This window comes from Molossus molossus, unplaced genomic scaffold (assembly GCF_014108415.1).
Source record: "Molossus molossus isolate mMolMol1 unplaced genomic scaffold, mMolMol1.p scaffold_m16_p_19, whole genome shotgun sequence".
NCBI lineage: Eukaryota > Metazoa > Chordata > Mammalia > Chiroptera > Molossidae > Molossus > Molossus molossus.
The window spans coordinates 32042201-32060848 of record NW_023425354.1 but is presented as its reverse complement, the minus strand read 5'-3'; the positions used below and the strand labels follow the sequence as shown (position 1 = coordinate 32060848).

General features: G+C 41.2%; 2 protein-coding genes across 15 annotated transcripts in view; one reads left to right on the top strand and one right to left on the bottom strand.

Annotated features, from left to right (window-relative positions):
- Window positions 1-1863, bottom strand: part of NBR1 (NBR1 autophagy cargo receptor) — a 32073-nt gene extending 30210 nt beyond the window's left edge. The window contains exons 1-2 of one of the 5 annotated variants that reach the window (XM_036267832.1): window positions 1145-1237; window positions 881-1029 (exon numbers count right to left, since the gene is read on the bottom strand). The gene's annotated coding sequence lies outside the window, so the exon portion shown is untranslated. Of the gene's footprint in view, window positions 1-880; window positions 1030-1144; window positions 1267-1516 lie in introns of those variants that run through there. The other 4 variants (XM_036267827.1, XM_036267830.1, XM_036267831.1 and 1 more) reach the window with 4 other exon arrangements.
- Window positions 1864-3734: 1871 nt separating this feature from the next.
- The window catches only part of BRCA1 (BRCA1 DNA repair associated), a 63276-nt gene continuing 48362 nt past the window's right edge, over window positions 3735-18648 (top strand). For 7 of the 10 annotated variants that reach the window (XM_036269564.1, XM_036269576.1, XM_036269572.1 and 4 more), the window contains exons 1-3: window positions 3735-3845; window positions 10770-10826; window positions 11677-11730. In XM_036269564.1, coding sequence (XP_036125457.1) covers window positions 3766-3845; window positions 10770-10826; window positions 11677-11730 — 191 coding nt within the window. In that variant the 5' untranslated portion in view covers window positions 3735-3765. The remainder of the gene's footprint in view (window positions 3846-10769; window positions 10827-11676; window positions 11731-18648) is intronic. The other 3 variants (XM_036269566.1, XM_036269575.1, XM_036269565.1) reach the window with 1 other exon arrangement.

Genomic DNA, 18648 nt, shown 5'->3' with positions numbered 1-18648 from the left:
TGAAATGCAATTTTGAGGGTCCTTAAAACTGGGAAAGAAATCCTGTCAATGCCCCAGAATCTGGAGCAAAAGTATCAGGTAAATGAAATGACTGATTTAATCTACAAAAGTGGGGAACTCTTAAATAGTCTCACCTTTCAACTTCGGAGAAACACACTTCCACACTTTTCAGAGTTCAGCAGAAACTAACCTTCCCCCCCTTTTCTCAAACTACACAATTGGAAATTAGTTTAAATAGTTTGGAGCTCATCCAGCTGGGCGGCTGATGAGAAAACAGGAAGTGGGGGAGGTTAGCTTAGCTGGATCATATCCAGGTCTTCATAAAGAACTGCCTATTTCCGTTTGGCTTAAAAGTGAAAATTCTTTTAGCTAGAGCATCAATCTTAAACTTGTGGAAATACCAAAGCTATGGTTAGACCCATCTGTCCTTGTAGGTTTAGAGCCAGTCAAGTCAGAAAGCCGGGGCCTAGGCCTTCAACTTTAATTAACTGGCATTATTATAACTTCATGCCACTGACTCACCTTGGCACAAGTCAGCTTTTCCTCTACGTCGATTTCTTTCAAGATACCAAAAATCCCTTTAATGAAACAGGCCTAGGAACCTGAGCTTTGATTATTGTCTCCACCAGAGGCTGTACAGATATCCCGGACGTTAAAATGTGTGACCTGGAATGCTGGTACCTTTCTAATACCAGAGGTCCCTGACCAAGGAGACTACTTTATGAGGTTCTTAAAGAGGAAGGGATGGAGTGAGGAGGCTGTGTGGTGTCATTTTCCTTTTCTTGCAGACTTCATCTTAGTCTTCCAGTTATCCTTTCCTAGTGCTCCACGTCCCTAAGACAGTGTCATCACCCCCTAAGGACTCTCTTATTATCTTTACCTGGCCCTCTTTGTGCTGGTCAGTCTCAGCCTTTCATCAGCAGAAGCTGGCCGTTCTCAGCCACGGACCCTCCATCCCACCGGCGGTATCCGCCCCCTCGACTCCTCAGAACACGAACGGCTCTCCCATCCGGTCACTGAAAAGAACGGCTGCCCCCAGAAACAGAAAAGTCGCCCCTCTAGACTGAACTCCTCCCTTGAACTTCCCCAAGCCCTCTCAGTGCGACGTGACCCCACCCCTAGGCAAACGCAACGGCTTCCTTACCAGCTTCCCGCCCCCGGGGGGCGCCTGCCGGAGGCCAAGGCAGGGATCGCTCGCTGCCAGCTCTGCTGCTACCCCTGCGGTGTGAATATAACATGGCGGATAGACACAGGAGCTAGTGCCGAGTTTCTGAGTTTCCGACAAGATGATTGGCTCTTACTACTTGTCCCTCAAAACTACCACCCTATTGATTGGTCGCAGATGCGTTTGCGGGGGCTGGGCAAGAACAGTCCAAACCGCACAACAATAACAAACACCGGGGCAGAGGGGCGGAACTATGAGTGCGCAGCCGTGGGCTGAAACCGAGTCCCCGTCCCTGGTAAATTCGTCGCCCACAGCGTTCCCTCAGGTCACTGACCTTAAAGGACTACCTACCCGACACTCGCGGAGCTGGATGGGAGTTGCAGTCTTCCTAGGACTTGTAGGTTCTTTAGCTTATTCTCCCCTCTTAAGGTACGAAAACAACATTCCAACCCATATCTGTTGACGTGCATAAGTGTGCGGAGCTCTTCACTTTTATCAACTGGGCTGCCCCTGAGAATCGTGCCCGCTTCCAGTGTCGGAAGCTCCTCTCCATAGGACTACAGGTTCCAAGGAACACTGTGGCAAAGGTCTTTTGATCCGCAATGCATGCTGGAAATCGCAGGGTTTTTTTTCCTACAACCCTTTTAGTTACCTAAACTGGAGACTTCCATTGCGGCGGAAATGGTGAGGGAACAGAACCTCTTCTTGCGAGTGCGTAGACACTACCTTACTTTCAATTCAGGCCTCAACGATTCCGACCCTAGTATAGCAATCACTGTGACGTAATAATAAGCCGCCACTGGAAGCGTAAAGGTGAGAGGGCAGGCGCCTAATAGAAAACTCCAGGAGAATTCCTTCTTTTCCGTCTCTTACCAATTACGTAACACAGGGAAAGAATGGCTGACCAATTGGGAGCCCCTAAAGACTCTTGGCTTTTTCCTGCCCCGCCCTTCCCTAACGTATTTCGTTCTCGTGTCCTGAGAGGCTGTCACCCAGCTGCAGCGACCGGTTTCCGTGGCAACAGGAAAGCGCGGGAATTACAGATAAATTGAAACTTGCGACTGCGCAGTGTAAACTGGCTGAGCTTTCTAGACCCAGGACGGTCCGGGGGGCTTTTCAAATAACCGGGTTCCTGGGCCCAGAAAACCCAGACGCTTCCTCTGAATTAAAGGTGAGAGAGCTTTGGGGAAGGGAGGGGGCCCAAGGGGTGCTGTGGGAGACAGGCAAGAAACTGGTGTGGAGAGAGTGGGGGAGGGGATTTCTGAAGGACCCCAAAGTGTATGTTGCCTGGCAGGGGAGAGGGCGAAACTAGAGAAGCCTAAGATATTGAGGACGGGATAATCGTGGGAAGGGGTGCACTCTGTGGGTCGCGGGGTTGGGGGAGGCACCAAGGATAAGAAGGGGCGTGGGTGTGTTGGAAGGGGAATCCTGATGATTGAAGTTGGAATGTGTTTTGAGGGGGACACTATAATGTGAAAAGACGGGTTGGTATGTGTGAGAAGGGGACCCTGAGGAAGAAGAGGGGCAGGAATGTGTCTGGGAAGAGGAGACAGGATTTTGTGGAAGGGAGAGCCCTTAAGAACTGGATTCAGTCCTGGCCGGTTTGGCTTTGCGGTTAGAGCATCGGCCCGCGGACCAAAGGTCTCGGGTTCCATTACTGATCAAGGTCACGTGCCTGGGTTGCAGGTTCGATCCCCAGCCCCAGTCCGGGTCGTATGGGAGGTAATCATTCGATGTCTCTCGCATGGGTGTTTCTCTCTCTCTCTCCACCACCACTCCCTCCCTTCCACTCTATGTGGAAATTGATGGAAAACTATCGTCGGATGAGAAGAGACAGAGGAAAGTAGAGGAGAATTACTAGTCACAGATGCTGCTGGCTTGGATGTGCCTGAGGCTCTGATATGCGTGCAAGCCAATGGAAAACACTGGTGAAGGACAGGGGTGGGAAGCCTTGGTTGGTGTTGGTTTTGGTTTTGTTGAGTTTGGTGTTATGCAAGTAAGAGAAAACAGCCAGGATGGCTGGAGAAATTTGAGGCTACCACCACTCACCCAGTCACCCCACTGTGGCTTTCCCTTGCTTGGAGAAAGGAAGAGACCTGATGGAAGAGGTTGGAGAGGCTGTATGTGAAAAGAGAAAATTTAAAGTGATCTTAATTACAATGAAAAACTTAAAACAAAGACAAGGCTTTTGTTATTAGTTCTATGGTTCGTATCATTCTAAAGCCCTCCAATCTTAAATTTCTCTTATTTAAAAATGACACTTGCCCTGGCCGGTTTGGCTCAGCAGTTAGAGCGTCAGCCTGCGGTCCTGAGAGACCCTGGTTCGGTTCCCGCTAAGGGCGCGTACCTCGGTTGCAGTTTGTCCCCGGCCCTGGTCGGTCGTGCGGGTGGCAGCCACTCGATGTGTCCCTTTCACATCGATGTTTCTCTCTCTCTCTCTGTTCCTCTCTCTCCCTCCCGTTCTACCTGAACAAAAATAAAAAATAAATAAATAAAAATGACACTTAATGAAACTGAGCTGTTGTTTTTTTAAGCCTTTTAAACTGATTTATTTACATATACATTTGTTTATATGTTCAAGTTTATTGTAACAGGAAGAGATGGATTTATGTGCTGATCGTGTTGAAGAAGTACAAAATGTCCTTAATGCTATGCAGAAAATCTTAGAGTGTCCAATCTGGTAAGTCAACATAAGAACTTATTAATTTGAGATTCTTCCTTATATGATTGTATCCTATGCAAATGAATAAAATTGACCTTAGTAAGGAGAGAAGATTATAATATCTGTTAAGGTTAGGCTATTAAAGTTGCTGCTTTTCTTTACTGGAGAGCTTTAAGCATATAGAAATTACTTCTTTTTCTCCATTCTTTCTTTTCCCTCCCTCTCTATCACCTCAACACACACACCTCCTGGCTTTCCTAGTCCATACACTGTCTTGACTTGTTCTGCATTGGGGCAGGGTTGTGGTTTGGATTGAGTGGCACTTGGGCTTTCCATCCAGCTTTAAAGCCAGCTTGATCACTTGGAACAAACATACTTAATGGCAAAATAAAATTAGAAATGATTGTTATCTGTGAGTGGGTAGGTCTTTGGGAGAACCTTTGGCCGAAACTAGCCCTGTATATTTATTTATATGTTTATAATATTGATTGAGTGAAACAGCAGTTAGTTGCCTCCTGATCCGTTGACTCCTACAAGAGCCCCAACCAGGGATTGAACCGGAAACCTGAGTGAGAATGGAACCCATGACTTTCAGTGTACTAGATGATGTTACAACCAACTGAGCCACACCAGCCAGGGCAGCCCTCTATATTTAAATAAGACCAAGTCAAGTTCTCAAAACTGCAAGTCTGACTGAGTGAGTCTGTGTTTGTCTTCATCTGTAAAATAAAGAGACTAGAATACTCAAGTTTTTTTTAAAATTGAGGTATAATGTGTTAAAGGCAGATATTTTAAGTGTGTAAATCAATAACTTTTGATAAGTTCTCTATCATGTATCTGTGTAACTCAGTCAAGATATAGAATATTTCCATCACCCTAAAAAGTTTTTTGTATATATTCAGGAGCTCTTAACTTGGCCACCCTCCACAACCTTTGGAGCCCTATTTCAATGTAATTAGTTCCTTTTATTCAATATGTTTTTACTGATTTTTTTTTTTAGTGAGAGAGATAGGAACATCAATGTGAGAGAGATACATCGATCGGCTGCCTCCTGCATGCTCCCCCCCACTGGGGATCATGCTGGCAACTCGGGCATGTGCCCTGACTGGGAATTGAACCCAGGACCTCTCGGTCCATGGGATGACACTTAGTCCACTGAGCCACACTGTCTGGGCTATAATTAGTTTCTTATATAATTTTATATATTTTATTTTATGCACTTAAAATAATTACTTTAAGAATGGGTTCATGCCCTGGCCAGTATGGATCAGTTGGTTGGGTATTGTTCTCTGCACCAAAAGGTTGCTGGTTCGATTCCTGGTCATGGCACATGCCCAGGTTACAGGCTCCATGCCTGGGTTTCAGGCTCAATTTCTGGTATGGGGTGTGCATGAGGCAGTGCATTGATGTTTCTCTTTCTCCCTTTCCTTTCCTCTCTTTCTAAAAATCAATAAAAATGTTTTTTTAAAAAAAGGGGTTCGGCCCTGGCCAGTTTGGCTCAGCGGTTAGAGCATCGGCCTGCGGTCCAGAGAGACCCCGGTTCGGTTCCCACTAAGGGCATGTACCTCGGTTGCAGATTGTCTTCGGTCCTGGTTGGGTTGTGCCAGAGGCAGCCACTAGATGTGTCCCTTTCACATTGATGTTTCTCTCTCTCTCTCTCTCCCTCCCACTCTATCTGAACAAAAAATGGAAAAATGTCCTTGGATGAGGATTAAAAAAAAGAGGGGGGGCTCATGAGCTTCACCAGCTGCCAAAGGGAGTCCATGGCACAACAAAGGTTAAGAACCTCATCAAGCAGTCACTGGATGATCTCTGTGGTATCTCTTAAATGTACAAAATAAATTAAAAACCATACCTCAGTGTCTTGGTGAAAAGCCAGAAAGGAACCCTGGTTGGAATCATGCAGGAGGCAACTAATCAATGTCTTTCTCTCTCTCCCTCCCTCCCTTTCACTCAGTCTAAAAATCAATGGAAAAATATCTTCAGGTGAGGATTAACAATAAATAAAAATAAAAATAAATAAGCAAAAGTGTGCCTTCTTAAAAAAAAATAAGGCCAGAAAAGAAATTTAGAAAAATTATTGCTTACCCTTTCCCCTTTTAGTCTCTTTACTCTGGTCATTTTTGTCTTCTTAACTGTTTTTCAGACTTGCTACATATTCTCCTGCCTCTGAGCTTTGCTGTTTCCTCTGAAGTGTTCTTCCTGTGATAATTTCATGGCTTGCGAATCTTGATTGAAATACCACTTTTTCAAAGAGGAATTTTCAGACAACTTTATTTAAAATTGTAATAACCTCTACCCTCAAACACTCCTTATGCCCTTTTCCTGTTTTACTTTTCTCTATAACTCTTATTACTATCTGACATCATATGTAATTTATTTAACCTTTTTCCCTATCCCCATAGAATATAAACTCCATGAGGGCAGAGGTTTCTGTTTGTTTACTTCTATATCCTCAGGAGTTAGAATAGTGCCTGGGACATAGAAGCCACTCAGTAAACATTTGTTGAAGATGTTAAATAATAAAATTGATTCTTTGGTAATTCAGTGGTTTTTAACATGGTGATAGTTAGTGGTGTGTCACATTCAAAAAAAAATTTAGAAAGCTGCACCTATTGCTCCTTACTTTGAACAAAGGAGAGTAAATTGAAGTAAATTTTCCTTTGTGCTTCATGAACGTTGTTTATCATATTTGGAGTCAAGTAAATAAGATTAAAGAAAATACAAGTTGTGTTTTCAGATAGATAAAAGATTTATAAATAACCCTGCTCTCCCTTGCCTCTCAACGTTTCAGCCAAACAAAAACAAGAGCTAAGTGAGATTTACAGCCTAATTTATGAAACATCAGAGCCAGAGAAGCAGGAAATGGCAATTGGGGAAAAAATTACTTTTGAAAAGTCATAAAACTCATAATTACAAAAAGCGATTAAAAATCCTCAATAAAAAGGAGAAACATCTGTAACAAAAATTAATTAATAAACTCACACTTCTGATAAAAAAAAATCCTCAATAGTTTGGCATTTGGGTCCATTTATTTTACATTTCCATGGAAAATTAAATCAGCACTTTAAAAACTCAGATACATAAAAATTAAAGATGCAAGATGAAAGTTTATGCTAAATTTTTATTTTAGTCAAATACTGTATATTTTATAGCATATATGTGCGTGTGTGTATATTTTTTTTATTCCTCACCTGAGGATATTTTTCTACTTATTATCAGAGTGGGAGGGAGGGAGAAGGAGAGACAGTGAAACATTGATGTGATAGAGCCACATCGACTGGTTGCTTCCCACGTGACCCAACCAAGGCCAGGGACAAACCGAAACTGAGGTATGTGCCCTTGACTGGAATTGAACCCACGACTCACTGGTCCATGGGCTGACACTCTAACTGCTGAGCCAAACCAGCCAGGACTACAGCTTATATTTTTAAATCTGTTTTCTATTAGAAATATACTTAGGTTTTTAAACTCTTGAAACCTCAAAAAAGCTAGAAACCTGCCTGGCTGGTGTGGCTCAGTGGTTGAGCATCGACCCATGCCCTAAGAGGTCACTGGTTCGATTCCCGGTGAGGACACATGCCCAGGTTGTGGGCCCTATCCCTAGTAGGGGCATGCAGAAGGCAGCCAATTAATGTTTTCTCTCATTGATGTTTCTATCTCTTTCTCCTCTTCCCTTCCTTTCTCTCTAAAATCAATAAAGAAGAAAAAAAGCTAGTCACAACTAGAAATTATTTGTTAAGCCATAACAGCAAATTGTACCATTCTGGGCTCTGTAAGAAAAAAAAATAGTGAAGTAGATAGGATTCCCATCCTAGAACTTTCCATTTAACATGACCCCAACTAGGGCCAGGGACAAACTGCAAGCAAGGTACGTGCCCTTAGTGGGAACGGAAACTGGGTCTCTCTGGTCCGTGGGCCGACATTCTAACCACTGAGCCAAACCGGCCAGGGTAGAACATTTTAATTTTTTTCTCTGTACTGCAGGCCGACACTCCAACCGCTGAGCCAAACCGGCCAGGGCTAATTTTTTTTTTAATCCTCACCCGAGGACATTTTTCCATTTTTTGTTCAGATAGAGTGGGAGGGAGTGAGGGGGAGAGAGAGAGAGAGAGAGAGAGAGAGAGAGAGAGAGAGAGAGAGACATCCACGTGAAAGGGACACATGGAGTGGTTGCCACCCGCACGACCCAGGGACAAATTGCAACTGAGGTACGTTCCCATAGTGGGAACCAAACCTGGGTCTCTCTGTACCGCAGGCCAACACTCTAACCGCTGAGCCAAACTGGCCAGGGCTAGAACATTTTAATTTTTGACTTTTCATTTTCATTTCCTTTTTAAGCTTTTTCTTGAACAGTTACTACTTTTTTACATATTGGAGTTTTCATCTGTTCAGAGTTTGTTTAGAGTATGTTTGTAAGATTTGGCTTATAATTATCATACTGAAATGTAATTATTTTGGAATTGAGCCAGTGGTGAGAATGAAAGCCATCTGGTATAGCTAAATCCACTTTCTCTCTGTCTCTCTTTCTCTCTCTTTTTTTCATTCCTCACTCGAGGATATTTTTCTATTTATTTTTTGTTTTTTCAAGAAATGTTTTTTTCTGCTTGCAGTAGCCTTTTGTTAATTGTACAAAATCATGTTTTGTTTTTGCCATTTAAACATTATCACACGCCCAGCCGGTGTGGCTCAGTGATTGAGCGTCGACCCATGCTGTAAGAGGTCACCGGTTCAATTCCCGGTCAGGGCACATGCCCAGGTTGTGGACCAAATCCCCAGTGTGGGGCATGCAGGAGGCGAGCGATTGATGTTCTTTCTCATCAATGTTTCTGTCTCTCTCTTCCTCTCCCTTCCTCTCTTTCTCTAATATCGATAAAGAAAAAAAATTAAATAAATAAATAAACATTATCACACAATCCTATTCTGAAAGACATGTTTATTAAAAACAAAGCAAATATAAAAATTCACAACCTTAATTACCAGATTTGTTATTTAAAGGGAGAAAAAAAGGTGGTGGAGGAGGGGCTTTCTTACAAGCTTTTTCACGTGTCACATTTTCTCCTTAAAAGGGAAGGATTTCAAAACAAAAGTGAAATAGCTTAAACAGAAATGTTCATAAAAAGGAACTTTACAGAATTGTCAATAATATTAAGGCATCCATTGATTTTTAGATAAAGAGGGAGGGAAGGAGGGGGAGCGAAACATTGATGTGAAAGAGACAAATAGATTAATTGCCTCCCGTCAAAATCGTTGAGATCAAACCTGCAACCCAGGTACGTGCCCTTGACCAGGAATTGAACCTGTGACCCTCTGGTCCAGTGGCTGACGCTCTAACAGCTGAGCCAAACCAGCCAGGGCTCCACTTTCTCTTTAACTGAGAATGTCTTTGATACCTAGATTATCCAAGGAATAGTGATTTGGTCACAAATTAGAGTTCTCTGTCAGGTTGTTTTTCAAATCACATTCAGTTCCAATAATACTACTGACATTAGTACAAGTCACCTTAGGTTGTAAACACTTTCCCAAGTAGCATTTAATTTTATTTTTACAGTAGCCTGAAGAGACTGGTAGAGTGGGTGATAGTTTCCTTACAGGAAACAGGTTCAGTCAGATAGGATGCTTAGGCTAAGGTCACTCTGCTAATAAAAAAGAGACCTGGTAGTAGAAACCCTCCTTTCTGACTTACTGTGGTATTTTTCTTTTCCCTCCCTTGTGCTGCGTCAGAAACCCCATGATTTTAAGAGTTGTGTTACCAAACTCTTCACAACAAGGCTATTGTCCCCCAGCTTTTTTTTTTTTTTTTCATCTTTTATTTTCATGGGCTTTGGGGTCAGGCTAATTTGGGTACAAATGACAGTTTTGACACTTTCTGCTTCATTTTTCAAAACTATTCATTTCTTCATTTTTACTTTTAATTTCCAGGACCATTCTTTGAATGCTATTTTCTTTTTTCCCCCAGTAGAATCCTTTTCTTATTTCATATTTACTAATTGCCTTCTTCTTGCATTATTCCTGTTTTCTGTAAGTTTTTTTCTATAAGTTTCTTTCTTTTGTTTGCTTGTCCCAGTCTATTACTGTGGTGTTGGCAGCAAACTTGAATCTTGGTTCTTGAGTTCAGCAAAGAAAGATTTCAGAGCCAAGAACTGAAATTATGAGAAAGTGTATTTAGAAAGTTACAGAGGTAGTAGAAGTGAGCCAACTACTTCTGCTAGGCTCAGGAAACAAGTTACAGAATCAAAAGAAGGGCCCTTGGAACTTAGAGGGAAAGGCAAAAGTAACAAGCCTGCGGGGGGTGTGTGGGGGACAATAGGAAAGGCACGGGCACCACCCAGCTTGCCTTCCTTCCTTCCTTCCTTCCTTCCTTCCTCCCTCCCTTCCTTCCTTCCTTCCTTCCTTCCTTCCTACCTACCTACCTAGCGGGAACCAAACCCAGGCCTCTCTGGTCCGCAAGCCGATGTGCCAACTGCTGAGCCAAACAGGCCCGAGCTTTTTCTTGATACTTTTCTAAAAAGTTAAACTAATGAAAAGAACCACATTCTTGTTCTACACAGCTTATCTATTGTTTGATGTCCTGCCTGAATTTTACCAAAAATCAGTTTCTAAATCTCTCAGAATGAAAGCTGAAGACTTAAAATAGCCAATAGGTTCCTACCTGCTCGGCTCTCAGCTACCTCTCTGACCTCTTCTAGTACTTCCTCCCCTTGATCTTTCCATCTTAGCACCCCACCTATTTGCTATCTTTCAATACACCAGGCATAGTCCTGCTCAGTCTGTCTTCTCTGCTTCCTCTGCTGGAATGTTCTCCCAATTGTTGCACAGCTTGTTTCCTCACATAATTCAGTTGTCCTCCAGTGTCAGCTTTATGAGGCCTTTACTGACCTGTGTATGTTCCCTTACACATACTACACTGCCTATCCTACTCACCTGTATTTTTCTTTTCAGCACTATTCCCATATGTTCTTGTTTATTTCTCAATCAACTGCCTACCACAACTAGAATGTAAGTTCTACTAAGGGCAAGCTTTATTTTGTTCACTGCTATAGTCCATCTCAAAGAACAGTGTTTGCATATAGTAGATAGTAAATACTTTTTATGTTAGTAAATGAATTCATCTCAGGAAGGCCTTGAGATTTTGTGGATAGATAGGTAGGAATGGGAATTTGGGTGATGTATTTTCTCAAAATTTTAACATTTTTCTAAGTTTATTTTATTATTTTATTCAGTTAGTATTTATTACATTGTTTTTACAAAGTACTGTAATCACAAACCAAACATTATGTCCCTCATGAAGTGATGTAATAAAAGTACACAGTGCTGAAAAGTGTTCTTGCCAAAAAATTGTTTTTGCCAAAAAAATTGAACCTAAATTTGCCTGAGCCTGTAGAGGCTAGAGGAATATGTTAAACAACAATCAGCAAAATCCAGAATATGAGAAATTCTACAGGTCAAATGACAAGTATTATCAGCTAATCTTTTTTTTTTTTGGTACATGCCCCTAGCGGGAACTGAACCCAGAACTCTCTGGTGCGCAGGCCGGCGCTCCAACTGCTGAGCCAAACTGGCCAGGGCTCAGCTAATCTTTTTAATGCTATACATACAGAATATTGAAAAGAGTAATATATATTCTGCTTTGATGTCTGAAAGCTCACTTAGGCTAAGGATCATATTCTCGGCTGTATTTTTGGCTCCTGGCACAGCAGACATTTAATAAATATTTATTAAATGAACTCAAAACCTTACCTTGGTTTAGTTATAGCCACTTAAAGTTGTACTTCTTTAATAAGAATATATTTATTTTTAAATGAATTATTGAGCTACATTTATTTTTCATTTTTTCTTACCCTTCTAGTCTGGAGTTGATCAAAGAGCCTGTTTCCACAAAATGTGACCACATATTTTGCAAGTAAGTTTGAATGTTGATGTGCCTCCGTTATTAGTTTTTGTGCTTATCTTTCATAACACAGGAAACACCTTACTTTATAAAAGCTTTAGTTTCTTTAAGTAAAAAAGAAAAATCCAATTCAATTTCATTCTTTCTCAGAGAATATGCAGAAAGTCACTGTAAGTTGGTTGTAGCCAACATAGCTCCTGGTAAAATATTGGCATATTTATCTAAGTGGGATATCAACTCACTTTGAACAGCTGTTTGTTTTTTGTGTCCATGGGTGAAAGCAGATTGCAAACAATTGTGAAATAAATTGTGTTTTAACCTTGGCAGTTTCCCTTTTCTGTATATTCTGCATATTCTACTTTTCTCCCTTCTAAAGCTCAGTGTTTGCCTGCTTCATAATCCTTATAAAGATAGGAAAGGATCTGATATCAGTTTATATTTAGGCTGAAATTCACTCATACCAATGATTCAAGTTATATTTACATTTTTAAGAATCTTGCCCTTTGAAATGAAAATGTTTCTTGATGGAAGAATTTCAGAAAAGGTTTAGTAGATAATTTGGTAGAACAACGGGATTTTCTCCTTTCCCTGATGTTAACCTATGATTGAGACTTTCTCTGAATGTCAACTGATTTTTTTTTTCTTTATTGATTTGAAAGAGAGAGAGAGATAGAAACATCGATGAAAGAGAACATCGATTGGCCGCCTCCTGCATGCTACTTACTGGGGATTTGGCCCATAACCTGGGCATGTGCCCTGACCAGGAATCGAACTGGTGACCTCCTGGTGCATGGGTCAACGTTCAACCACTGAGCCACACCTGCCAGGCTCAACTAATTTGTTTTAATTTTTTTTATTTTTCAATTGAAAAGGCAATCCATGTCCATGGTAATGAGTTTACTAGCACAAAAGGTTATATGATGCAAAGTATATTTCCCTCCTAACCCCAAATACCTGCCTTCCTCTTCCCTCCCCAGAAACAACTACAATGATCAATTTCTTATGTATCTTCTCAGGAATTTTTAAATTTGAAGAGATTTTAACTTGGGATTTGTTGGTTTTAATGAATGTCCTGGAATTATATTCAATTTTAAGTTCAACTGTGTTAAAAACTATAGGCATGTGTAATTTGGGGCGAAGACAGTCAATAATTTTCATGAGATTATTAGCATGTTTTCATAAACTAAAAAATGTGAAGAGCGTCTGCATTAAGGATAATGAGGGCTGGGCGGAGCTGAGGGAAACCTGTTCACTTTGGAGGGATATCTTCTGAACACTAGTCCACCAGCTGGCTGGCTCCCTCCTTCCTCTGCATTCTGTATTATTCTTCCCATTCATGTGTCCTAACAAGGATCCAGAGCCTGTTTCCACTGGCTCTCACCCCTTTCTCTTGTCACCCCACTGGCCTAGATCTTTTACCAACAGTTTCTTTTCAATGCCTCAGGCCCTTTTCCTCGTTCAGGTTTCAGGTCAGCACAGCTTGATCTCTCTACTTCAAGAATTTTTAGTTTTGTGGCCTCTATATATATGGAAGCTTTTCAAACTATCTGTAGTATAGGACTGGTTTACTTCATAGATTGATACTTTTGTAGAAAAATTTAAAAGTTCCAGTATTTGAAAGGTTACAGATAGCTGAAGATTAACCTTTAAATGTGGGACTTTTACTGTTTCTTGATGAGAATCTTTCTGAAATTTACTGTGTGCTTTCCTGTCATCTCGAGTGATGAATACATAGTAATATAGTGGGTAAAGAAGAAATTAAAATATGAACATTCATTACTTTGAGAGCTTGTGGGAGAAGGGAATTATAGATAGAAGAACTAATATGAGCAAAGAAAGTAGAATATGTCCAGAAAAAATAAACTAACTGTGCATATGTGTATAGGAGTTGTGGGAGAAGAGGAAGGAGCCCCTCAGAGGGGAAATGACATTTGCAAGAGGAGGTAGAAAGGATTGTAAATAGAAAATGGATGCAAGCGAAAGAAATAGTTACTATTCATAAGCAGTAATGAAGGAAAAGTAGAATAATTCTACAAAAAGATTTTGAGGAGAGCAGGGGGAGTTGAGGTAATTTGAGCTCAGTGAACTTGGAGGTGAAGACAGCTGTTGAGATAGAAAAGGTTAAAATTGGAAACTAGAGGAGAGTGAGAAAGGCTTGCAACTCTTTGTATGGAGGATATGAGAAGCAGAAGAACCAGCTTTGCTTTTCTTTTCTTTTTTTTAATCCTCACCCGAGGACATTTTTCCATTGATTTTCAGATAGAGTGGGAGGAAGGGAGGGAGACAGAGAGAGAAACATCGATGTGAGAGAGACACACAGATTGGTTGCCTCCCGCACAACCCCAACCAAGATTGGGGATCAAACCTACAACCTTAGGTACATGCCCTTGACCAAGCATCTAACCCATGACTTTTTGGTCCGAGGGTCAACTCTAACTATTGAGCCAAACCAGCCAGGGCAAGAACCAGCCATATTTTAAATGCTATATTAGAATTAAAAGTATATAGTATAATACTCAGATGCCAGATTAACTTTTGCTTGAAACCTCTTCTGTAATACCTTTATAATCTGAATAACACCTTGATTTCTATGTGAGAAAATTGAGGAAACTACCCCAAGCATTAATTGTATTTTCTCAGGATGAACTCTAATTGCTAATGATAAAATAGCTTTATTGACTGGGGGTAAAGCCTATAGTTCTGAAATCTTTCATGAGATATACAAAGAAGATAATAATACCAGTCTAGAAAAAAATCACTTAGGTTGTCCATGCATTGCCTTGCAGTTTCCAAACAACAAATGAAATGTGTAATGTTTTTTGGAATATATAGAATCACATTGTCCAAGGAGATATAATATGAACCATAAGTGTAACTTAAATATTCTAGTAGCCACATTACTAAAAAATTTGTAAAGCTTAATTATAGCCCTAGCTGGTTTGGCTCAGCAGTTAGAACATCAGCCCGAGGACCAGAGAGTCCTGGGTTCAGTTTCCGCTAAGGGCACGTAACTCAGTTGTGGTTTGTCCCCTGCCTCAGTTGGGGTTGGGGTTGTGTGGGTGGTGGCCACTCGATGTGTCTCTCTCACATCAATGTTTCTCTCTCTCTCTCTTCCTCCCTCTCTCCCTCCCACTCTATCTGAAGATAAATGCAAAAAAAAAAAGTTAATTATAGTTATAGCCCAGCCAGTGTGTCTCAGTGGTTGAGTGTCGACCCATGCTCTAAGAGGTCACTGGTTCGATTCCCAGTCAGGGTACATGTCCAGGTTGTAGACCAAGTCCTCAGTGGGGGGCATGCAGGAGGCGGCCAGTCGATGTTCTCTCTTATCAATGTTTCCATCTCTCTTAAATCAATAAAGAAAAAAAAGTTAATTGTAGTTATATGTTTATATTTATATTTTTTAACCTAATTATGACCAAAACTTTACCATTTCAATATAAAATATATTGAGATATTTGACATGTTTTTGGTAGTAAGTTTTCAAGAACCTGTGTTTTTCCATTCTTATAGTACATCTTTGTTTAGACTAGCAGCATTACAAATGCTCAGTAGCCACATGTGGCCAGTAGCTGCTATATTGGACAATGCAGTTCTAAGAACTTATACCATTTAAAGTGGGACTCATGGACCTGCAGCACCCATATCACATGGGAACTTGCTAGAATTTCAGCCCTACTTCAAACCTGCTGAATCAGAATCTGCATTTTAACAAGATTCCTCAGGAGATTTCTTATACACATTAAAGTTTGAGAAGAAGCATTCTGGAATGATGACCTTACTATACGCTTATTTGGAGGATAGTAAGAGGGACCAGACCAGCGATGGCTGAGGTCTAAGGACCAGATACACCAAGTAAGGCAAGTCTTGGAGTCAGCTAACTGAGGAAATCCAGATAAGTGGTGAGTTTGTATAGGGATGTTTGATGGCTAGATACAATAGATCATAATATCAGAGAATTCTGGAATCTAGTAATAGTTTGATTTTTAGTGGTCCAGAAGTAGTCAAGAGATAGGTAATCTAGCAAGTAGATTGAACATAGTTTCTCAGCAGAAATAAGCAGTCCAAAGTGGTGATTTGAAGGGAAGGAAAATATCAGGGATACGTACAGACATAGGAGGCTAAGGGTTAAGGGTAATACTTGTCCCTCAGAGACAAGAGCATTGACCCATGGGATTACAATAATGAGCAAGGAGCCTAGGCACATTCGCCCAGATAAAGAGTTCAGGATAGATTCTTAATTGTTGGAACTAAAGAACAAACAAGAGGTTTGATCAAGAAAACAGAGCATTATTGTAGAAAATAACAAGGTTTGGTGGATGCTAAGCTATGGGGCTCTCTCTTTTTTTATTTCTATTCACTAGGGACCACGATGGTCCATAATCTTAGTTCGGTTGACAGGAATCCAAGATAATAAAAGGTAGCCAAAGTTAGCCTATCTTTATTTTGCCTAGACTTAGAACTGTTAATTTATTGCTTTCTGCAGGGATAGCCTTGGACAAGTAACCCCAAATTAGATGAATTTTCTTAACATTGTTAAACTCCTCCAAGTATAGATGTGCTAAAAAATGAGTACTCTGGCCCTGGCCAGTTTGGCTCAGCGGTTAGAGTGTCTGTGGACTGGAGAGTCTTAGTTTCAATTCCCAGCCAAGGGTAGCTAATCAATGTTTTTTTTTGCTCTCTCTCTCTCTCTCTCCCTCTCCCTTCCTCTCTCTCTAAAAAGGAATAAATTAACCCAGCCAGTGTGGCTCAGTGGTTGAGCATCGACCTATGCACCAAGAGGTTGCCGGTTTGATTCCCAGTCAGGGCACATGCCCAGGTTTAGGGCCCGATCCCCAGTTGGAGGCATGCAGGAGGTGGCCAGTCGATGTTCTCTCTCATCGATGTTTCTACCTCTCCCTCTCCCTTCCTCTCTCTTTAAAAATCAATGAAGAAAAAATAAATAAATAAAAATTAATAAACTATTCTTTTTTTTTTTTTTATCCTCATTCGAGGACATTTTTCCATTTTTTGTACAGACAGAGTGGGAGGGAGAGAGAGGAAGAGAGAGAGAGGGAAACATCGATGTGAAAGGGACACATCGAGTGGCTGCCACCCACACGACCAACCAGGGCCGGGGACAAACTGCAACCGAGGTACATGCCCTTAGCGGGAACCGAACCCGGGTCTCTCTGGACCGCAGGTGGACGCTCTAACCGCTGAGCCAAACCGGCCAGGGCATAAACTATTCTTTAAAAAGAAAAAGATACCCAGCTGGTGTGGCTCAGCGGTTGAGCGTTGACCCATGTACCAAGAAGTCACCTGTTCGATTCCCAGTCAGGGTACAAGCCCAGGTTGTGGGCCCAGTCTCCAGTGCAGGAGGTGGCCAGTTGATGTTCTCTCTCATTAATGTTTCTGTCTCTCCCTCTCCCTTCCTGTCTAAAATCAATAAAGAAAAAAAAATTTTTTTTTTTTTTGGTACGTGCCCCTAGCGGGAACCGAACCCAGGACTCTCTGGTCTGCAGGCCAACACTCCAACCGCCGAGCCAAACCGGCCAGCACTATTTTTTTTAAAGAAAGAGTACTTTGAAAAGTCCCCCAAATTAGGGTGTGATGGTGTAATTTTACCATTTTTCATTAGTTTTTTTCTTTAAAAGCTGAAGCCACCCTTTAGAAAACATACTACATTCAGTTAAAAAAATATTGCCTTTCCTTAAGCATTAGAAATTCAAGAAACCCAAAACTTGTCTCAGACCTTCTCACTAAGAACCTCCTGTAGAATTTATATATGTGTCTTTAATTGGTGTATCACATACATTCCCCAGGACTCTAAAACAGAATCTAATAAATTCTGGGCCATGGAAGATAAGCCAGTGTTCTGTTGATCTGTCAATATTTTCCTTAGTTCAGTGTTTTCAAATCATGTATAAGTTCATTTTCTCTTGTGAGTTAACGACCGTTATGCATGCGTTCTTTTTCTAACATAAGGAAAGATTGGAACCCATATCTTGGTTGATTTCTACATATACCTAGCTCCCCTGCATTATTTATGTAATTATTGTACAGGCTATGGCACTATAGCTTAGCAACTGTATTGTGCGGTACTGTGTTCAGGGAATTCCCTCTCTACTCCTACTCAGAATTGTTGAATTGTACCATTTGCCAGTGTAATGCATTGATGCCTCCTAGAACCGTTATGGTAGATTACAGGTAGTATTTGCATCTTCTCTAGGAGTGGTAGCCTCTATTCTGTGGCTCTTTAAGGGGAATTTACATGCAATACAGGTAGCTTTAAAAAAATTTTTTTTTCATTTTTATTGATTTTTAGAGAGAAAGGAAGGAAGAGAGAGAGATAGAAACATCAATGAGAGAGATCATCAATTGGCCTCCTCCAGTATGCCCCCCACTGGGGATTTGGCCCACAGCCTGGGCATGTACCCTGACTGGGAATTGAACCAGCAACTTCTTGGGGCATGGGTTGACGTTCAACCATTGGCCACACTGGCCGGACACAGGTAGCTCTTTTATATCCCTTTTCCATGAACTATAGAGTTGTTGCTGGGTAAAGTATCTATACAGGTGAATAAGGTCCTTTGAGTCTCTTGACCATATCAACCTACATGCACTTTCTCTGGTAGAAAGACCATGGTTCAGATCCAATGTCATCTTTATCACTTGATTACTGTGTGATCTGGGACAAGTCTCTACTATATTGTGAAGATAATACTTCAGGGTAGTTGCATGGATAAAGAGAAGGTAATGCATGTTAAAGGACCTGGTTAGTAAAAAAGCACTAAGTGTCTGCTGGCTGGCTCACCAGTCCCACTTGCCTTTTCGGTGCCCTTAATCTTTTCTTTCGTAGCTTTCTTCAATGTCACTATCTGCGCTTTACTCCTTTCCCTAGTCACCTCCCTAGCTAGAATATTATGTCCTTTATAATGGCAGGAATTTCAT